General features: G+C 41.4%; 1 protein-coding gene across 1 annotated transcript in view; it reads left to right on the top strand.

Annotated features, from left to right (window-relative positions):
* Positions 1-22,422, top strand: part of REPS2 (RALBP1 associated Eps domain containing 2) — a 169,482-nt gene that overhangs the window by 125,346 nt on the left and 21,714 nt on the right. Inside the window, 1 exon segment of the mRNA XM_037512653.2 lies at positions 4,979-5,040. Within this exon segment, the coding sequence (XP_037368550.2) occupies positions 4,979-5,040 (62 nt within the window).

The raw sequence follows: 22,422 nt of genomic DNA, 5'->3' as shown, positions 1-22,422 counted from the left end.
GGCCAGAGGTGCGGGGGTGGGGGCGGTGAGAGGATTCACCAGAGACAGAGCGGGGAGCAGAACAGGCAGACTGACTGAAATACACTGCTGAGGGGAGCAGCGGGCGAGACAGGAGAGGTCTGCTGTGCCATGTGGGTTGCTCCTTGGCCAACCGGGGATTGAACTCGTGCTGCAGAGGCTGCAGATTGCTTCATAGTGCGGTGCTTATTAACCCCTTGCGCCACCAGGGAGGCCCTTGACTTTTAAATTTTAGTCATCATCTGTTTCCCCACCCCCAGTACCCTTTGCTTCTTCCACCTTCCCACTAGAGCTATAATTTGGGTTATATTAACATTTAATTAGTTTGTTATTATGGTTATGTAAACCATATAGTAAATGCTTTGCTTGCACAGATTTTCATTTGACTTGGAGAGAATAATCAATCCATTTCTTTTCAATGAGTTGTTTCAGACTCCCTCAATTTTCTAAAGTTTCTCTTATTAAATTCTGACACATGAGATATGATACTAGTTTCATCTTTTTGAAGAAATCTAAAGTGATTGTCCTTATGCCTGGTACATCATTTTGATCACGGCACCTACCTGTCATCCAAGGAACCTCTTCCCCTTTCTCCCACGCTGTATCTCTTTTACCCTGTGTCCCATGTATTGCTCTTTCTTTGTTTACTCTTTTTTTTTTTATAGAGGATATCATTTTGTAGATTGTTGGAAGCGTGCATGGAGCTTAATTTGAGACCCTAAATGTCTAAAAATATCCTTTATTTGACCACCATATGGGCTGCTAGTCTGCATTAGACAGTCACTGGTTAGAAATGCTTTCTTAATAGTTCTGGTGGCATTGCTGCAGTAAATTCTAGCCCCAGTGGTATATTAAGTCTAAAACCATTTGGATTCCTGATATTCTGTATGTGACCTGCTCTTCTCTCCTGCCCCCTGCTGGAAATTTGTAGAATCTTCTGATTCCGGTATTTTGAAATTGTTATGTGCCTTGCTTTTTTCCATTGTCTTGGGTACACAGTGGGCCCCTTTAATTTAGGAACACATTTATGGGAAATTTTCTTGGACTATTTGAGTTCTTGTTATTTTTCGTAGATCTTTTTGTTGAACTTATTTGGATATTATTACTCTCTGGGAGATTTCCTCAGATTATCTTTGAATCTGTCTTTCTATGAAGCTTATCCTTTCTGTGTCATGTTTTTAATTTCCAAGTGCTCTTTTTAATTTTTTTGAATGTTCTTGCAACAACAACCCATTAATTTCTCTTTGCAAATAGCATCTCATCTTTTATTAAGGTTTTCCCCTAGGGCCTCCGTGGTGGTGCAAGGGTTTAAGTCTCAGCACTATGAAGCTATCCACCGCCACTGCAGCATGAGTTTGATTCCTGGCCAGGGAGCTGACCCATATGGTGCAGCAGACCTCTCCTGTCTCGCCTGCTGCTCCCCTCAGCAGTGTATTTCACTCAGTCTGCCTGTTCTGCTCCCCACTCTGTCTCTGGTGAATCCTCTCACCCCCCCCCCATACCTCTGGCCTGTACCCCAGCTCTTGTATGCATAAATAAATAAAATATTTTTTTAAAAAAGGTTTTCCCTTAGTTTCATCCCTAAATTCCACTCCATTATCTGTCTAATCAATAGGATGAAAGTTTCATGAAAGTTGACTTTTATTTCCTGCTTACTTTTTCATTGATATTTCCCCCAACACCTCAAATATATGGTAAATGTTTAAATATTTCTGGAATAAAGTGAAAGATCATTCCAGTGACATCAATAATACACATTAAACATTTTTTTCTCCTAGAATTTGATCTGTTGACTTGAGGTTAATGTTTTCTATTTTTAATACTCTAGCATGGATTAGAAAATTTTCTGCAGATACTTGGTAGTACTTTACCAACTGCATCCATTTAAGAATGAGGGCTTCAAAAATTGATTTGGAATATATGAATCATGGATGGTACTTGTCAACTGTTGGCTTCATGGTAGAATGATCTGGCAGGGATCTCCATCTTGGTGGAGATCTCTACCAAGATTCAGACATTGGTATCTGAATCTTCCTGACCAGTCCAATTCCCTGTAACACATTCTTCTAATCTTGGGATGCCACTGGGCAGGAACAGAGAGAGATACCCCTGTTTTTAGTATGGTTCCTGCACCTTGGTGGACCTGGCGTCCCTGGAGAAAAAAAATCATTCTAGCCTTTGGCTGAATTAGGAAACATGCTGAAGCTGTGAAGAATGTGGGAAGAAATCTGAGGATCTGACTGCTTCTAAACTGCTTTAATCTTTCTGTTTTTTTTTTAATATGGGGCTGGAGTATGACCCAGTATTACTTATATTACTTTAAACAAATGCTTGCCAGTCACTTACTGTATTCTGAGTTATCCAGGTAAAGTGGGGTATGCTCAAAAGTCTGACTGTTGAACACTGAACAAAATATCACAACAGCAGAAAGTAGGATTCCTACATAGCACCAAGCCAAAGTTTTAGTATAAAGTGGTCCCAGGTTGATGATGCCTTCAGGTTTCTGGCACAAGAAATGAGAGAGAGAAGGAACCCATTAAAAAAATCACAATGTAATTTATCATATTAACATAAGGAAATATTACCATCTCAGTGGAGACAGGTGCAGCGTTGGTTAAAATCAGCAGTAAATTATCATGTCAAGAAGTCTCAAAAGGAGATGGGGATTTTCATAATCCATTGAAAGGTATCCGTAGCAAACCCACACAGCAGTTACCATACTTAAGGGTAGAATAGCAAAAGCCTTCCCTTTGAGATCCAGAGAAGGTAAGAATGCCCATATAACCATTATAATTTTTTTTCACAGTAGATGTTCTTGCCTGTTTTGTAGGACCAAAAGTAAATACATGAAGTACAGAAAAGAAAAAACAAAATTACTGTTAATATAGGTGATATCATTTTATCCAAAAGTACATTCAGAAGCTGACGCACATCATTTTTTATAAAATCAGTACATTTGTTTAAAAAAAAAAACAGTAAATGAAATTAATTAGACATGAATCTGGATGTAGGTGCTGCTTTTAGTAACTCATGGCAAAAGCAGGATATTTAATCACATGGCTCACCTTGTTTGCTTCCTGTCTCGGGGTCACCATCTTTTGTTCCCTAATTTTCTAGTGTTTTGAAAACATATTTTTTTCCAGTGTCTTGAAGAGTAGTTTCTTATGTTTTTTTTTTCCCTCTGATTTTGACTGTTTTAAGTGGAAGGGTAACTTGGTTGCTGTTACTCCATCCTGGCTGGAAGCTGAAGTTAATTTGATTAAATGGCTTGCCATTTCTTAGTCCTTTTTTGTCAATAAAGTGTTATTTTTAACACTTCATTCTGGTGCAAGCCTTTTCCCATAAAAGCTTTCGCTGATTGGTTTGTTGGTTTTATTTCATTTTGTTTTTAAAGTACTTGGTAATTTAAATGCCCAATCTATGACAGCCTGTGAGTGAGGGCCCTGAGATGGATAATTCTGGAGACTTTTGTCATTGTTGTTTCATGATTTGCAGTCAAAGGCCGTTCTAGGTCTTGGTACCTCTAAAGTTTTGACACATTGATGTGTTTCATAAATTTTTAAAAAATTTTTATGTAGAAGAACAGGGGTGGAGGCCAGAGGTGTGGGGGGGTGAGAGGATTCACCAGAGACAGAGTGGGGAACAGAACAGGCAGATTGACTGAAATACACTGCTGAGGGGAGCAGCGGGGGGGAGACAGGAGAGGTCTGCTGCGCCATGTAGGTCAGCTTCCTTGCCGGGAATCGAACTCAGGCCTAGCCTACAGCAATGATAGTGCTGAGACTTAACCCCTGGGCCACCAAGAAAGCCCATGTTTCATAAATTTTAATGAAAGACAGATTGAGAGAAATCATTGATGGGCCCACATGGATATACTTTGTGTACTGGCTCAGGATGAAATGTCTATGAAATTATTCTGAGTTACTTTTGTAAAGAGCCCTGAACTCCATCTTCTAGCTTGTCTGATCCTGCTAGGTTAAATCAAAAGTGATTTGCAAAATCTTTCATGTTCTTGGCACATTGCTATGATTTATTTTTAAGGCACAGAAAATTGCCCAAATATTAGCACACATTACAATTTTGCAAATAAACAACATAGAGGTATATAGATCATGGTGTATTTTTCTAAGGAGTTTGTAAAGAATGTGGTTTAACTTGCTAGAGTGTGATAATAAATTTATTTCTTGTGTGTGGTTTTAAGCTTTATTTATAATTCCATACCAGTTGCTTATTTTCATTATTAATTTGCAATTCAGATGCTCTTTGCTTATTTCAGTTTTTTTCTTTATCTCCCAAAGTTGAAAAAACTGAACTAAAGCTTTCTTTCAAAAGATCATTCAAACGGGGCCATGTTTTTTTTAGAAACAGATTTAGTTATTCCTGGTAATGGGAATCAGGGAGAGAGAAGGAAATGGAACACTTCGAAGACTCCCTAAGTAACATATTTGTCTGTCACATTGAGCCTTCCCTACTGCTTTCCGCTCCCTTCACTTACAGTGTTGCTGAGCTGCCTCATTGGGATTCTGGCTCCCTTAGTTTGTGTACCCTTGTCCCTGAGCCAGTGAGCAGTGTGATAGCCAGGAGGTCAGGAGAGATAGGGGAGAAGCCAAGAGGCCTACACTATTTGAAGCAAAATAGTTAACATCACAATAGTGGGGGGAGGGTTGACCGTCTTTCGGGTGGTAGATTCCAGTCTTTTGGTCAAAGGATATCTGTCTCCCTTGTTCATACTCTCTTAATGACAACAGCTTACATCAATACTTGAGTTTTGGGTAGAATGAAAATAAAAAGGAATTAGAGACAATATGTATTCCTTTTTAAAAATGAAGCCTTCAGGTGGATTTAAAAAACTTAAGCATGTTAAATTCTATTGCTGTTCCTAGTTAACAGGTGGAAGGGTGTTTTGTTTCACTTCACTTTGGTGTGCCTTAACAGTATGTTTTTTTTTTTTTATTTTTAGCTACTAAGTCAGGATTGTTACCTCCACCACCTGCACTCCCTCCAAGACCTTGTCCATCACAGGTAAGAAACAGATGTTGATTTTCTAAAGTCTTTGGTAGTAAGGAGGTTGTCCTACCACTGTGCTTCCTTTGCAAGGGCTGATTGCCACAGAACTGACAGGTCAGATGCCCAAGATGACATCTGGATGCAGAGAGTGATTGACTTCTTTGTAATCTAGCCAGGCCCCTAACCTCATATGGAAAGGGAAAATTCCCTTAGTAAGCAACCAAGAAGATGTCCTACTTGACTTTTCACTGTAGAGAATTGCATGTGATTTTCATTCAGAGAAAGGACTAGAAGAAGGGACATTTCTCCAGGTGAGGGCAGGGAATCTATAGTATGTGTAGTCTGGGGCATAGGCTTTATCAGTGTCTTAGGAGCTGTGTTCATTCTGCATAAACTAAAAACGGGTGGTCATCAACATGGGCTTAGTGCTGGGGTTTCAGCCTGTTGTATTCTCTCCCAAATAGTATTGTTGCCAAGCCATGGGCTTCCTCCCAGACATGTGTCAAGGCCAAAATACCATGACACTGGGTTTTGAGAAAAGAGAGAAGCTTTATGGTGAGTCACTTGGCCTCAAGACAGGAGATAAACTGAAGTCTGACTCCCCGATTAAGAAAAGGAGTGAGATTATATATACATTTTGGGGTACTGGATTGAGATCAAAAGGAGTTAAGTGTACTGGCTAAGGAATGGACTAAAGGCAAAGCAGTATGGACTGGGTTGAAGTTTATTGGCTAGTCACAGGGTAGTTCATAGATAAAGAAGTCTTCAGATAACTGGGGTTCTGATCTTCTGTTGGAGGGACCCTGCCTCTGGGTGGCCCCCTCCTCTGCCTTTGCAGCCTCTTGGGTCTAGCTGGCTTGGGACTCAGCTCAAGGTTAGTCCCTTCTGCTTTCTCAGACTGTATTATTTGTAAACAAGGCCCAAGTTCTGCCGTGAAAGCAAACCTCAGAGTGCAAGCTAGGTGAGTTTGTTTTCTTTTGTGCTGTAGGGTTGGAAAGAAATTTAACCATTTAGCCCCTGTTACAGTATTTTCCCTTGGAACTACAGGTAGGAACGGTAGGAGCAGGAGAGTGTCACCCAAACCTGTGCTAATAAATTCTGTCTTATTTACACACATACTGTAGCCTTAATCATTGACACTTTTTGTGGCATTGAAAATGGGAAGCAAGCCGCAGTCGGGAGTGGGGTGAAGCTGCAACAGAGCCTTCCTTTCGGTAGTTGTTACTGAGGGAAACTATCTTTAGGAAGACCCTCTGACTTTTGGCAGAAATTTTTGAGAGATTTCTCTCTAAACAGCCTAGTTCTACTTCACTGCCCTGGGTTCGCAGTACACTTTGTGAATGGAGTTGCTTAGTCACTGAAGTATCTTTTTACATTTGCTTGTACTTCTTTTAGAGAATTAAATGGCCTTTAGTGTCCACTCAACCTAGAGATGCAAATACTATGAGGAATTGGCTTCTTGCTTCAATTTGAAGGTACTAAAAGCCTGAGCCACTTATACTATAAACGTGTGAGAACCCTTTTCAATACCTCAGCATTGACTGTAAGAGATCGTGGTTCATTAGTCAACAAGTATTTATTGAGTCCCTGCTAGATTCCTGATGCCAAAGCAGTGGTTCTGCCCAAGCTGAATTTCCTTGATTGTAATTCTGCCCATTTCCTATAGTGGTGTGTACCAAGCTTTGATGGTGGACTGGGCAGCGTGCCAAATGCCCTCTGTGTGCAGTCTTCACAGCAGTCTTTGAGATGTTCTGATACTCTTTTTTTTTTTTTTAAACGGGTGAGGAAGTGAGGCATGCTGGGGTTAAGCAGGTTGGCCAAAGTGACATACCCAGTGCCCCAACCAAGGCCCATCTCCAAGGTGCTTCCATTGTGCCATTGTGCTTGCAGTTAAGGACATGCCCCTGAGAAGCAGCTAGACCGGACGAGGCTCCTGAGTTATACCTATGGCAAATCCAGATTTTGTCACAACAGAATTGGTGGACATTCTGGCGCTGCTGAGTTCGAACTGGGGCAGGGCAATGGGTTAGCCACCTGGATGAAAATGTGGTAGACCTGTCTTACTTTCTGCAGTGCAAGCAGCAGAAGTTCCTTTCTGGTTGTGAAAAGCCCTCCAGCTCTTGGCAGTCCCCGTCTGAGCTGCTTGAAGTGGGCTTCCTGCCTGCTTGGGGACTTAGTGACTAGGATCTGACAGGGGGACCTGGAATTCCCAAGTCACAGTTAATGAATGGGCCTCTGTGTCAACCAGCCAGATTTCCCATCACAGTGTAAGCAGTGAGTCCAGCATGCAGCTCAAGCCTCTGTCTCAGCTGCTTAACTATGGCCATTTCAGACTACAAGAACAGTGTGTAAGAAATGCTGGCAGAAAACCCCTGGGCCACTCCTTTCCCCCACTAGCCTCCCTTTCCCCCACTGTAAGTGGAACACAGATGCCACATATGAGGCCATGGGTGAAGAACATGATTGAATGTAGTCTCTGCCATGTCAGATTCCTCATATTGGCCCCAGGAGATGCTCCCCTGACCATCTGTATGGGGCACCTATGTATTCTGGGCTTTCCCAAGCGGCTCCTGATACATCAGTCTTCTGGGAGCTATGAATAGGGCTCTGTGGTAAGAGATTTGCAGGCTGCAGCTGCTGTGCCCCCCTGTGGGAGCATCACGGTGCATATGAGCCCATTAAAGGCTTTGAAGTCCTATAGTATACAAACCTGGTCCATTTTGTCAAAATTGGCAATTTCCTAGCTTGTGTGACCATTGCTTTATTCATAAAATACCTATTGCTATCCAGAGGGCTTAGTGCCTAGGAAACAATGCCACACACTAGGAAACAATGCCATACACCAGCCTGAAGGTTTTGGTAAGAATATTTACAAAACTTCGTCTGTCACCTCATCTCTCCATTGTGTGATGAAAGTTAAATTTTTATCTTATGCCAATAGTTTCCCTAGAAGAGCTGAAAATTAAAGTTTACTGCACTTAGCTTGGGATTTCAAATTGTCATGGTTTGATGTGTTTTCTTCCTTGTTTTTCTGTTCCTTCTTGCTTGCTTTCTCATGAGGTCATTTTTTTAAAAAGATTTATTTATTTATGCATACAAGAGCTAGGGCACAGGCCAGAGATGTGGGGGGTGAAAGGATACACCAGAGACAGAGCGGGGAGCAGAACAGGCAGACTGACTGAAATACACTGCTGAGGGGAGCAGCAGGCGAGACAGGAGAGGTCTGCTGCGCCATGTGGTTTCTCCCTCCTGTCTGGCCAGGGATCGAACTCGTGCTGCAGAGACTGCAGATTGCTTCATAGTGCGACGCTCAGCCCCTTGCGCCACCAGGGAGGCCCCTCTCATGAGGTCATTTTTGCCACCTCTCAACATGCCTTAGAGAACTGAAACACTCTGAATTCTTTCTTGCTCTCTTAAAATTTTTTTTTTTTAATGTTCTTTGGCATATGTAGACAACCAGCCTGACTTTCGAAAAAAAATATTTTCATGACAAAGCCATCTTTTATGGGGCTTAAACTGTGGTCCAGGCCAGAAACCAGGAAGCCTGGTATAATTAAAATTACTAAATTGTTACTGACTCTGAGAAGATAGTAAGATCATTTTGGATTTAAAACTTTCATATTATTTCAGTTGATAAATGGGTGAGACTAGATTGTAGTAAACCAGAAAATATTTTATTCCCTAAAAAGGAACACTAGTGGAACAACTATGTGGTCAATCATGATTTATTTGCAGGTGTTAAGTATGTAAGAGAGAAGAATTTGTACAGACAGACGCACCAAGGTACATATAGATGGTTTCTATATACACCTAATGTGTATCTCTGCTTTTACCAAGTGAGAGACATGAGGTATAGGTTTTCAGCATAGAAGGCAGTTTAGCCAGCCCTGCTTGTCCCGAGTAGCGCTATGACATGAACATCTGGATTAAGTTATACAAACGGGGCCCTGCAGTTAGGAAAAGGAATACATGCAGAGAAACCGATATTTTTCTTTCTTATGCTCGAGGAAGCTCATGAAGCACCCCGTGAATATGTTCAGCCAGGTAGTGTGTGCCCCATGTTTCCCTGTGGAGATCCTGGGCCAGGGCGTGGTATTTTGGCTCCATTCTGAAGAGGTGATGCATTTTTTGAAAAGACTGATCGATAGCATAAATGACTAAAAGCTGATTAGAGTTAACTTTCGCTGGAGAACGAGAGTTGGTGGGGTTGCCTGCTCGCTGTTAGGGTGCACGTAAGCGGAGCAAAACACCGTCCACAGAGTTAGTGCTCGTCCAGTGGGCTGGTCTGTGCTAAGGGCCTGTTTGGTGCTTTATTAGCTAATCCCTTTAATAGGGCCACGCTTATGCCACATTTCTTAAGGCAAATGTGATAGAGCCACAGCTTCTGTAATTATCTTTAATAAAGCTTTTTTTTATTGGTACAAAGGATTATCTTTTAAGTTTTGTGTTACTACCACTTTGGATGAATTGGGGCTCTCTGTAGACTAAAGTGCTCAGAATTTTCCCACTTACACTGCTAATCACTCACCTTATAACTGCAAGCACGCCTCACTGGCGGCGTAGTGGGCACTGAACTAGCCCTGGAGGAGGGGCTCCTTGTGGAGGAGGCAGTTTGTTCGTGGTTTTCAGTTTCGAGAGACCAAGAGGACTTCATGGGAGGGCTAAGGTGACCCATGAAATGAGTTTTAAAGTAACAAGGGAACTTTTTACTGTATGGGTGGAAATGGATGTTAGTTAAACATTCTGTGGTAATCATGTCACAGTGTCTGTACAGCAAGGCATGTGCCACACCTGAACTGTCAACAGAATGGCGTGTCAGTTATATCTCAATAGAACTAGAACCCAAAGTAGGCATCCCAAATGAATAACTTTTCACTGTAAGAAACTGTCAAAAGAAGAGCAAGCTATACCCAAACCAACAGAAGGAAATAAGAGTAGAGAAAATGCAATAGAGAATAGAAAACAGTAGAGAAATCATGAAACTAAAGGGGGGCTTTTTGAAAAGACCAGTAAAATTAACAAGCCTTTAATTAGACCAACTGAGAGTGTAAGTTTGTGTTACCTCAGGTCAAAAATAAGTCTCTTTTAAATTAAACTTACGTTCTGATAAATGTATCTCTTGCTTTAGAGATCATTGTTTTCAATTTATCAAGGTGGAGTATTCAAATAGAATGCATCTGTTTTGTGTAAGATATTTTCCCTAGATTAACTTTGGCAGCACATTTTACTGGATGTTCCCTAGTTGTAGAATTGGTTCGTAGATTACTCAAAGAGTTAATCATAGCTTCAGGTTGATGTAGCATGAAGAAACAATTGTGGTTTGGAGCAACCTCTGTTGATTGAATCTCAAGAGTTCTGCAAGTTCTCTTTTAAGGATTTATTAAAGTAATTTGAAAACTACTATTCTTGAATAGTTGGCACTGAGTGAGAAATTCAAAAGGCAAAGGAAATGGCCATAGTGATAAGTTCAAGGAGAAGAGAGAGTGGGAAATAGTGATGAAATACTGGCATTGGAATAGAGGAGAAAAGATTAAGTATAAATCCCCTTTTCTAAAAGGAGCACTCAAAGTTTTGCCAGCTATCAACAAATGCCGTTAAACTTCATCCTAAGAACTACTTCAAAAGAAATGAAAAGTTCTATGGTAACATTTATTTTAGTAGTATTGATAAAAATAAAAAAACCAATACAGACAACATAAATGTCCATGGAGAAGGCTCTGGTTAAGTGTATTGCGTATCCACCAAAGAGAATATTAGAAACCCATTTAAATGCTTACATGAAAAATAATAGAAAAGAGTGGCGAAAGCCAAATACAGAAATGTTTCCTGATTTTATTGCATGAAAGTATGCAGAAGACTTTGGACAGTAAGGTGTTCTGCTCACTGAGGGCGATCTGGAAGGTTCATGGAACACAGGCATCGGCCCTTTGCTGCGATTAGCTTTTGAATTACTTACTGGCCATTATTTTGGCCAGTGCCCCTTCCCTGAGGCTTTTGAGGTTCTTAACTCCTTAGTGAATTTCCACTAACTCTTTCTAGGGGTCTAAAGTCACCTAAGTAATTAATTATAATTTACCTATCTCATATTATGATAATATGTTTGTACAGATACATTCTCTATTTTGGAGACACATGAATAGCATGTGTGTGAATTGAGGTACCCATAAAAGGGTTCCAGACATTTCAGTCCTAAATGTCAACTATCTTTTGGAGGTAGACTACAAAGCAATTGGCAGACTTTTAAATAGCTATTTTGGTGGGGAAATTATGCAGTTTTTCTTTTAAAGATTTCCTCTTTCCATTAAGGATTGGGATAAAGGGAAAAAAGTCTCCGATATGAGAACTACAATTTTAAAAAACATTCACTTCTACTCCACAGTTTTATAGGAATAAAATGCAAAGCTGTGTAAGTATAAGATGACCTTTGGAAGCTACTTTTAAGAGACCATGTTCTCAGAACTTGTGCTAAGACGTGCAATATTGCATAATCCTATAGTTAGTTTAACTCTAGCAATTATGAAGTTCAAATAAACAATGTACTGAAATATATTATCTAGGAATGTTTTTCATCTGTTTCCTCTGCATAGTAAACCCTTATTGCCCCTTCTCTTCCAGGGTAATTTTACTGTGTGCAGAATTCTGGGTTGAAGACTATTTTTCCTCAGCATTTTGACTGTATTACCACTTTCTCCTTGGGCATTTGTGGTAGTTGCTGCTGAGAATTTTGTTGTCAGTCTCCTCTCTTTTCTCTAGCGTGGCTTTTAAAACTTTATTTTTGATGTTCTGTTTCAATTTCACTGTGATGTGACTGGGCATTGATTTAAATTTATTCCTGGGGTGTGCATTTTCCATCTGGAAAATCATGACTTTGGCTTTAGAACACTCATTGTCATATCCCTGCAGGTTTCTTTCTTTCTTTCTTTCTTTCTTTCTTTCTTTCTTTCTTTCTTTCTCTTCTCTTCTCTTCTCTTCTCTTCTCTTCTCTTCTCTTTCTCTTCTCTTCTCTTCTCTTCTCTTCTCTTCTCTTCTCTTCTCTTCTCTTCTCTTCTCTTCTCTTCTCTTCTCTTCTCTTCTCTTCTCTTCTCTTCTCTTCTCTTCTCTTCTCTTCTCTTCTCTTCTCTTCTCTTTTTTCTTCTTAAGCTCCAATTAGCTATGTTTATATACCTGTTAACACACCTTGAATCTCTGTTTCATCTTTTTATATCATGATGTATCTAGATGGCTCTGGGTGAAATCATCATCTTTGAAATTATTTTTGAATAACCCTGTATGATTCCAGGTTTCATACTCCATTCTTTTCTAGATCAGTATGTTCTTGTTTCATTTTTCCTAATTTCTGCTTCATACTCTTCTGTTTTTTTTTTTTAAAGATTTATTTATTTATCCAAGAGCTGGGGTACAGGCCAGATGCGCGGGAGGGTGAGAGGATTCACCGGAGACAGAGCGGGGAACAGAACAGGCAGACTGACGAAATACACTGCTGAGGGGAGCAGCGGGTGGCAGGAGAGGTCTGCGCGCCATGTGGGACCCTCCCCAGCTGGCCAGGATCGAACCGGCGCTGCAGAGGCTGTGGACACTTCACAGCGAGCTCAACTGCCTGTGCCACCAGGGGAGGCCCTGTTCCATACTCTTCTTTTTAAGGCTGTATTCCCTATGTTTTTAAACTAAAACCTCCTTAACAAAATTTCAGAAATTTCCACATTCTTTTTTTTTTAATTTTAATTTTAATTTTATTTATTTATTTTTTTATAGAGGCATGCTTTATTTATTTATTTGTTTGTTTGTTTGTTTTGTTTATACATGCACCGGGTACAGTCAGAAGCGCGGGAGGGTGAGAGAATTCACCAGAGCCAGAGCGGGGAGCAGAGCAGGCAGAAGGACCGAAGGACACTGCTGAGGGGAGCAGCGGGTGGCAGGAGAGGTCTGCGCACCATGCGGGACCCTCCTCTGGTGGTCTGGGAGCAGCCGGGGATCGAACCGGCGCCGTAGAGGCCGCGGGCAGCCTTGCAACCCAGCGCTCAACCGCTGCGCCACCGGGGAGCCCAATTTCCACATTCTTAAGACATCTATATCATAATTACTATGCACAAAAATGACAAATCACAAGCGTGTATCATTGATTACAACTAGTGAAATTCATTTTCTTCTGTAACATAAGGAAATCCAAACACCATACTTTTAGCTGTAGCTGGACCCTTAAAAATTCTTTTTCCTCATCACCATCTCATTCTTCCTTCCCTTTTCCTCTTAACCCCAGATACCTGTCTTGGTTAGTGTCTGCTACTTTTTATAAGTATTTTATTGAATTATCTGCAATCTAAATGTTTAATATTTGTTATTCTGATTTTACCACACAAAAGTTCTCAAACTCTTTCCATTTTGCTATAAATAACATTCTCTTTATGACAGAAGAGTATTCCATTGTGTGGCTAGACTACATCTTCTTGATCCAGTCCTCTGTCAGTGGACACTTAGGTTGTTTTCATGCTGTAGCTATTGTAAATAATGCGAAAATAATAGCAAACGCTGTAGAGTATGTAGTTTTTGGAGTTGATGGTTTCATGTTCTTTGGATAGATGCCCAAGAGTGGGATTGCTAGGTAATACAGTATTTCCATTTTTAGTTTTTAAAAGTAAATCCAAATTGCTTTCCACAATGGCTGTACCAGTTTACATTTTCACCGGCAGTGTCATGCGGTTCCTCTTACTCTGCATCCTCTCCAGTACTTGTTGTTGGGGGTCTTTTTAATATGTACCATTCTCACGGGTGTGAGGTATCTCATTGTGGTTTTGACCACCTCCCTCTGACATCATGAAACATATTACAAATGTTTTCCTTAACATATTTTATTGTTGCAGATCTTACACTTAAGTCTTTAATGTGTTTGGAATGTATTTTTGTGCATGGAGTTAGAGAGTGACATAGTTTCATTCTTTCACATTGACAGTCCAGTTTTTCCAGCACCATTTGTTAAAAAGACTCTCCCCATTTTATGGTTGTGGCTCCTTTATCATGAATTAAGTATTAATATATACATGGATTTTTCTCTGGGCTTTCAGTTCCGTTACATTGACCCATGTTTCTATTTTAACACTAATACCATGTTTTTAACTAGTGTTGCTTTATAAGTAATATGGTGCTTCCATTTCTCTTCTTTTTCCTCAGAATTCCTTTGCTATTCAAGATCTTTTATGGTTACATATTTATGTTACCATAACTTATGGTTACATATAAATAAATGGTTATATATAATTTGTTTTTGTTCACTTTCTTTGAGGAATATTGGCATTTTGATAGGGATTGCATGAAATTTATATATAGCTTTTGGTAGAATAGTCATTTTGACTATATTGATTCTCCCATCCATGGACATGGGCTATCTTTCCATCTCCTTATGTTGCAATGTATATCTTTTAGTAATGCCATACAGTTTCATTGTCTAAGTCCTCCACCTCTGTGGTTAGGTTAGTTCCTAGGTATTTGATTCTTTTTGAAGTGGTTGTAAGTGTAATTATTTTCTTAATTTCTTTTTCTGCCCATTCATTGTTTGTATATAAACATGTAACAAATTTTTGTAATTGGTCACTTTGCTGTATTCACTTATATTTTCTTAAAGCTTTTTGGTGGAGTCTTTAGAGTTTCCTACATACAATATAGGAATAATGATAGTTTCACTTCTTTTCTGACCTGGATTCCTTATATTTCCTGTTGTCATCTGATTGTTCTAGCCAAAGCCTCTAATACTAAATTAAATAGAAGTGGTGACAGTGGGCATCCTTGTTCCAGCGCTTGTGCTCTCACATCTGTCATTGCACATCATTTTATAAAAGAGTAAATTGAGGTTCAGAATGTGGAATTAAACTACTTGGAGCATCAGAGGTATAAGTAACAGAACCAGTTGTTATAGAAGGGAGAGCTGGGAAAGATTTCTGGGGAGGTGCAAGAAATTTAATGATAAGCGTTTAAAGAGCAAAAAAAATCATTCATTACACATAATTATAGATTGACTCAGCAAAGGTTAATAAGAATTTCAGTCTGTGCCCACCAATAATTTTCTAAATATGAATTATTTCCCTATATAAAGGTAAAATGCTTATTTTTAAAAAGTGTCATCCACAATATAGATTTACATTTATCTTTTTTTTTTTTTTTTGTTTGTTTGTTTTTTTTTAATTTTTTTTTTTTTTATAGAGGCATGTTTTATTTATTTATTTATTTATTTATTTGTTTGTTTGTTTGTTTTGTTTATACATGCACTGGGTACAGTCAGAAGTGCGGGAGGGTGAGAGAATTCACCAGAGCCAGAGCGGGGAGCAGAGCAGGCAGAAGGACCGAAGTACACTGCTGAGGGGAGCAGCGGGCGGCAGGAGAGGTCTGCGCGCCATGTGGGACCCTCCTCCCGTGGCCGGGGAGCAGCCGGGGATCGAACCGGCGCTGCAGAGGCCGCGGGCAGCTTCGCAACCCAGCGCTCAACCACTGCGCCACCGGGGAGGCCCTGATTTACATTTATCTTGACCAAAATAGCCTACTTATTTTGATCAGTGGGCCAGATTTGGGATAGCAAAAGGCCAAGTGCAAACCTCAGTCTGCCTGCTAAAAGGTAGCAAAAAGAACTTTTACATAATAAATCACTATTATTTGTGCATTTCATTGTTGATTTTTAAGGTATACAAACCACAGAGACTTTGTGATTCTTCACTTAATTTATCAAGCCTTCAGTACAGTGCTTACATGCCAGAGGCTTTCTAGCTATTAGCTCATTTATAATGCTCATCACAAACCATGTGCAATAGGTTCTATTGCTATCTTCATTTTGCTAATGAGTAAACTAAGGCACAGAGAATTTCATGAATTTGTCCAAGGTCACCCAGAACAAATAAGAGTTTAAACTGTGATTCTAACCCTGGCTTGTCTAGCCCCAGAGTGCCAGTTCCTCCTCTTTTGCTCTGTTGTGCTGTGGCCTCTCAAAATTATTTTCTTAACTTCTCTCTTCTTAACAACTGAGTTGATGCATTTTATGTTATGAAACCTCTTTAAAAATTAGCCTCACCCCTCTACTAATGACTTGTTTTCTTCCTTTGGATTCCCTTTGGCCAATATAAATGTAAACCTGCATTGTGGAAGACACTTATTATTTTGTGCTCATATTATTGTGTGAAGCTTATTTTTGCTAGCATCATTTTTCTGGAAGATGCCACAGTTCATCTAATCAGTTCATCAGGTGTTAATGGAATGTGCTTATGTGGGCCCACATTTTGCTGAGAGCCATGGCAGCACAAAGGGGGTGATGTGCTCATCACCCATAGGGCCTACCTCCTTCCTCCCCCTCTAAAGAGCAGTTACGCCTAACTCTCGCCTAGCATATCTAGAACTCCTGTTTTCCAGGTGCCACAGTTAAACACTGCGGCATGATTTATTGTCAAGGGTTGTAGGCAGTAGCTAGACACCGTGTTTCCTGTCACTAACAAAATAGCCCAGTTTACCCCCTGGGGTCTGTTGTCATTGACCCCTGCCACGGTGACAGAAACCAGGAAGCACTCCTAAGTAACCAGGGAGGAGAACAAGCGTGGAAGTGGGGCAGCAGGCTGGGCACTCAAACGTGCTATGGTGTTAACGGGAAAGGCTTGTGTCCAGGGAGGCAGCGTGACAGACTAGTCAAGAGCATGAACTCGGAGTTCAAAGCCTATCACTGACATTTGCTGGTTGTGTGTCTTTGAACAAGTTTCTCAATTTCATCATCTATAAAATGGGGATAATGGTAGTATCTACTTTCACAGGATTATTGTGGTGATTAAGTTAATATGCATAAGCATTTAGAAAGCTCCTGGCAGATGGCCAGCCCTCAAGGAAAATTAGCTGTTATAATTATTTGTTACCACAGGCCCAGTGAAAAAGGCAGCCTAGTTAGCAAACACAGAACAGACTCAAAAAAGCCAGATATTAGTGGTCAAAAGCCAGAGTGAGCGCTGGCCGACTGGCATACTAAACCACAGGTGGTGGGATCGTGCTCTTTCCCACTCCTGTGGCCTCTCACAGGCTGGCCTTCATCAGGGGTCAGCACACGACAGCCTTCAGGCCAGAGCCAGATCATCACTTGTTTCCATAAATAATGGAAATGAGAAGAAGAATCAATGGAAAGACAGATAAGCCTCCCCCTGAGCTGTTTAACTCACTCACATACCTCAAGGCCTGTGTCTGGAGTTGGTGGCTTTGCCTTGAGGGCTCCCTGTGACCCAAGTCCTTCTTTCGGGCTTTACCAACGTGTCCTTGAGCACACAACCTTTATTCAACCCCCGTCTTCACAGGCTTGCAGTGGGCACTCTTTTCCATCTGTTTCTCAAGCATATTTAGAAGGAACCAAATTGAGGCCTTGTCTTCAAGGTAAGGAAGCGGAAAACAGTCCTGTCCAGGGAAAACAGGATAAATAGTTTCTTTCTTCCCAACTCGCCTAAGTGCCTGCCCAGCAAATTCTGTAGGCCTCACCTACTGGTGTGCTGGCAAAGCTCCCCCAACAGAACAAGCCCCACTTGTGCGCTTTGCCAACCTCTGTGTCGTGGACTCACCGTGGCTGGTGGTGGTGGATGGGGAAGGGTGGGGTGAGCATTCACCATGCTAGACCTGCTGCTCAGTCCTCTGTCAGGATTGCCTTGCAGACGAGGGCATTTTGGTTTTATTTTTCCTTTTTAAGTCTAGGGCTCTGTTCCAGCTCAATCCCAGAATATGCTCTTAGAAATGGGGTCATAAAAATGTAGAAGTAATGGGGCCATATTTTTGAAGTCTCTGGCAACTTCCCGCTTGTTCCTATTTAACTTGCACCACTAGGTGGCACTTTAAGGACATTACAGGAAACTGAATGGATTTTTTTTTTTTTTATTATTGAAGGATGATAACATGCATATTGCAAAGTGTTCATTGAAAAACAACACAGTGAATTTTCACAAGCTAAATGTGTGTAATCAAGACTGAAACCAAGCAGAATATTGCTAACACCACAGAAAGCCTTTTTTATGCAGTTTTCTAGTTTCTAGCCCTAATTCTTGGGGTTACCACTATTCTGACTTTTAACAACATAGGCTTGTTTTCTACCTTATATAAGTAGAACCATGCACTATGTACTCTTGTGTCTGACTACTTCTGCTTAAATATGGAATATGATTCATGCATCTTGTATAATTGTAGATCATGGCTGTGTAGTATTCCATTGTATGTGCAAATATATCCCTGTTTGTTACTGTTGATAGATTTGGGTAGTTTCCAAATTTTGTTATTTAAGAATAATGCTTCTATGCATATTCATGTATAAGTTTGGGAGTAAATGTATGATTTCATTTCTCTTGGGTGTATACCTAGGAGTAGAATTTCTGGGCCATAGGGTAAGCAAATGTTCAGCTTTAGTGAATGCTGCCAAACAGTTTTTTTTTTTTTTTAATAGAGGCATGTTATTTATTTATTTGTTTGTTCTGTTTATACAAGCACTGGGTACAGTCAGAAGTGCGGGAGGGTGAGAGAATTCACCAGAGGCAGAGTGGGGAGCAGAGCAGGCAGAAGGACCGAAGTACACTGCTGAGGGGAGCAGCGGGCGGCAGGAGAGGTCTGCGTGCCATGTGGGACCCTCCTCCGGGGGCCGGGGAGCAGCCGGGGATCGAACCGGCGCTGCAGAGGCCGCGGGCAGCTTCGCAACCCAGCGCTCAACCACTGCGCCACCGGGGAGGCCCAACTGCCAAACAGTTTTGCAAACTGTTTGTACTGATTTATGTGCCATCAGTTGTGTTCACATTCCAGTTCCCATATCCTCATCAATACTGAATTAATTTTATGGCTGGTTCCTACTTCTTACATAATTTTAATAGCTCTCTTTCTAGCCAGCTATTTCTAATGGAGGTTTTTAAAAACCACCTTCCTCTGATGGACATAGCACATGCAGGAAGGGCTGGTCACCCCAAAGGGGATATTTATAACAGTCTAAGTAAAAGCTAGCAGTAGTTAGAAAAGATGTTATTCCAACACTCCATCACTGATACAGAACAATGGAACTGGACAGGAAATTGAACATTACAAGTGTAGTAAAATAACAGTGGGGCTAGGACTTTGAGACCCTTTGGAATTTTTATATACTTTTGCTATTGTTGCCAGGCCCATAGATGTCAGGTTAGGCACTAGCAAAAAGGATTTCTAAAGGCCTCATAACTAGATGCTTTTGAACTGTGGTGGCAGAGGGTGCCTGTTTGGGGAGTTGTTTGGTGTGGCGTAAGCATGGTGCGGCGTCTCTCCAGCCCTGTGCAATGAGGAACATGAATCCTAAGAGATTCCTGCCATAGTCACTTTACCTGTGAGGGCCCTGGTTCTTCAGACGGTGTCAGAATTTAGTTTCAGGCATGTGATGAGCAGAAACTGGTGCTCAAACTTGTCTTAGATCTCTGCTTATTACTAGAAATTGAAACTAGAAGGACAAAACCCTAGTCATGGTCAAAGTATTTGTTGTCAGACCAAAGTGCCCAGAATCCTTTAGTTGTAACAGTAAGTCTGTTTCATGGATGTTGCCAGAATCCAGTAGGGTCCAGGAATCCCTGGGGGACTGTGCTACGTGACTGCTCTATCCAGGGACTGGTTGTCCACTATAGTTACTGATTATCCACTTTCATCGAAATTTCCCTGAGCTCCTCTGTCAGTGTTCCCCTGGGTGTCTCCAATGTTGAATTGGCCTGCCGTAGGGAGCCACAACACTTCTGTGCTGAGGCGGCCATGAAAGCTGAAAGTCTGAAAGGGGTTGTATTTAAAAAAAAAAATCTGCTCGCGAATATTGGTAGCAGTAAATAGCCAGTGGCAAGGGTTTGGATTGTGGATCGCCTGCTTTATGGGATCTGTTTATAATCTAAACTGGAATTGGGACTTTCTCAGTCTTGGTTTTCATCTCTTTGACAAGAGGGGAAAAGTCTCTTAGGTTGAATTGACTGCTACTTGCAATAGCAGAAATGATGCCTGAGGACACCAATTGTAATTTCACTCCTAGTTATGATAGTAACTGCCACCGTTGAACAGTTACTGTATAATTGTGCTGAGCACTCTAGACAGATGTTTCCCTTAACTTTAGTAATGCTAGGAGTCAGGTGGATTTTTCCCTCATGTGGATGAAGAAATTGTGGCTCGGGGAGGTTAAGCACATGCCTGATTAGATACCAAGCAAGTTCAAAGCCTGGATTTGACTCCAAATCCTGTGCCCTCTAACTGCTGGGCTCTGTGGCTCAGTTTACATGGGACTTGTCCAGTTGAATCTGAAACAGGATCGGCTTCATTATTAGCTCATTCCACACATTGGTCAGAGGACATGCTGTTCGCTGGCATGCAGCATAGGTATTGGGAAATGATAGTGAAGCAAGACATGGACCCTGCCCTCCAGGTACTGAGACTTTGGCTCTATTTCTGTCTCTCACAGGTGACATGGGTCATGGATTTTGGTAATCATCCCTGCAGGCTGTTCTGCCCTTTGGACTCTCTCAGACTGGTTATGGACTCTTGGGGTTTGTTGTAGCTAGTGTGCTGTTGGCTCTTCATCTTCTCTGCCTGTGACTTTCCCGTGTTCCCTCACATAGCAGAGCCGGGGGTGAGGTGAAAGGCACCGAACGACACTTAGCATACCAAAAGGGTGTTGGAGATCCCCTAGAAGATCTCCGGGGACTTTCTGTTCATCTGCCTAGAATCTAGCCAGTACCTTTGGGATTCCCAGTCTTGGAATCTGCTTGGATTATCTGGTGATAAAGGAATCTGTAGTTTTTTTTCCTTTTCTTTTTAAAATTGTGGCAAATTTGGCTTACTTACATCATTGTGTTTTAGAAGTATAGGATCACTCCCTTCAGGTGTTGTTACCACCCACCCCCAAAACACCCGTAGTCCTTCATCCTAGTCCATGGTGCGCCCTCCCACCTTGTTCTTGCCTGCCCCCCTCTGGAGCCTCAATTCTGTAGTCAGATTTCTAGGGTTAGTTCTTAGTTTGACTTTATCTGACCCTTTGTTTTGTTTCTATAGATTCCACACGTAGCCGACAGTTTCTTTTTTTAATCTGTTAGTTGTATGAATATTACAAACTTTAAGTCACCAATCCTTACCGGTTAGTTCTGCAACTAGACGACTTATTTTTTAAAGGAGAGTCGATTCTTTTGATTTGTAAACTAAAATCTAATTGCTGATGATTTTGCCCAGCCTCACATACTCATTTGTTGATTGATGGAACCATATGGCATCCACCTCCCTACCCCCTCCATAGTAAATGGACAAGAAAACAATTAAGATGCCTACTGAGTTTTTGCTGGACCACCTGTGGCCTTTTCCAGATGAGTACCTGGGTGTTCTTGTCTCTTCAATGAAGAGTTTGGACCACCAGTGGTTTCTATTGGTTTTGGTGTGGCTACATAAAATCTCCCAGGGAGTTTGCTATAATAGAAGTTTCTAACACTCTACTCCTTGGAGATTTTAATTAGGGAAGTCTGGTTTAGTTATCAAAAAGTCTGTAATTTATAAAAATTCCCCAGCTAATTCTGTGCAGCTATATCTGGGAACTGCCGGACAAGAAGGGGTAGAACACACAGAATTGAGTTGGGAGGAAATTCCTGATCTAGTTGAAGATTCAGGCACTAGTTCTGTGCCTGAAGTAGGCCCTACATGGGTGCACTGACGCCAGATGATGGGCGATCTTTCACTGGTTGAAGGGTTGTTGTGCACCAAGGGGCTTAAGGACCCATTAAGGGGCTTTGAGGAAATAGTGTTTTGATGAGAAGATGCATTCCTCGGTAATCTGCAGGGTGGATTGGACCAGGGAACAAGCTGAAGGCTGAAAAAGACCCATTGAAGTTTTTGCAGTGGCCCAGATGCGCACCTGGGCTCAGCTGGGCGCTGTGGGGCCTTGATGGAGCCGGCCTGCCTGGATGGACGGGAAATCTGGGACATGTTATTTTAAGCTACTTTTTAAAAATCCGCAATTTATCAGTGTTGTGTTCATCTGCTTTAACCATTATAATGAATGATTTCTATTGTGTTTGTGTCCAGAAGGTTTTAAAGGCGCCCAGTAAATAAATTCATGCAGAGAAGTAGTTGGCAGCAGCAACAACAGCTGCTGTGGCTAAGAGCGGCGGGGGGTGGGAAGGAAGGAAGCTCTTCCTTGCTGGGCAGCACCCCACTTTCTCCCTGCCTCCTTACTCTGGGCCCCGTCGAGAGGAAAGTACAGCAGGGGCCCTGGAGTTGGAGCTGCAAACACCGTGAAGAAGGCTCCTCGGAAGGACTGGGTGTGGAACGTGCATTTGGCATTCAAGTCAAACGGAATATTTTCCCTTTGTTCTAAAACTATAGGTCAGTGTTTCCCACTCAGTTGCACAGAACATTAGTTCTGCTGGATATTTAGAGAAA

The sequence above is a fragment of the Talpa occidentalis genome, unplaced genomic scaffold (assembly GCF_014898055.3).
Source record: "Talpa occidentalis isolate TD23 unplaced genomic scaffold, MPIMG_talOcc4v2.1 talOcc4.15, whole genome shotgun sequence".
NCBI lineage: Eukaryota > Metazoa > Chordata > Mammalia > Eulipotyphla > Talpidae > Talpa > Talpa occidentalis.
Note: the sequence above shows the minus strand (reverse complement) of the source record. Positions and strands in the feature narration are given on the sequence as shown.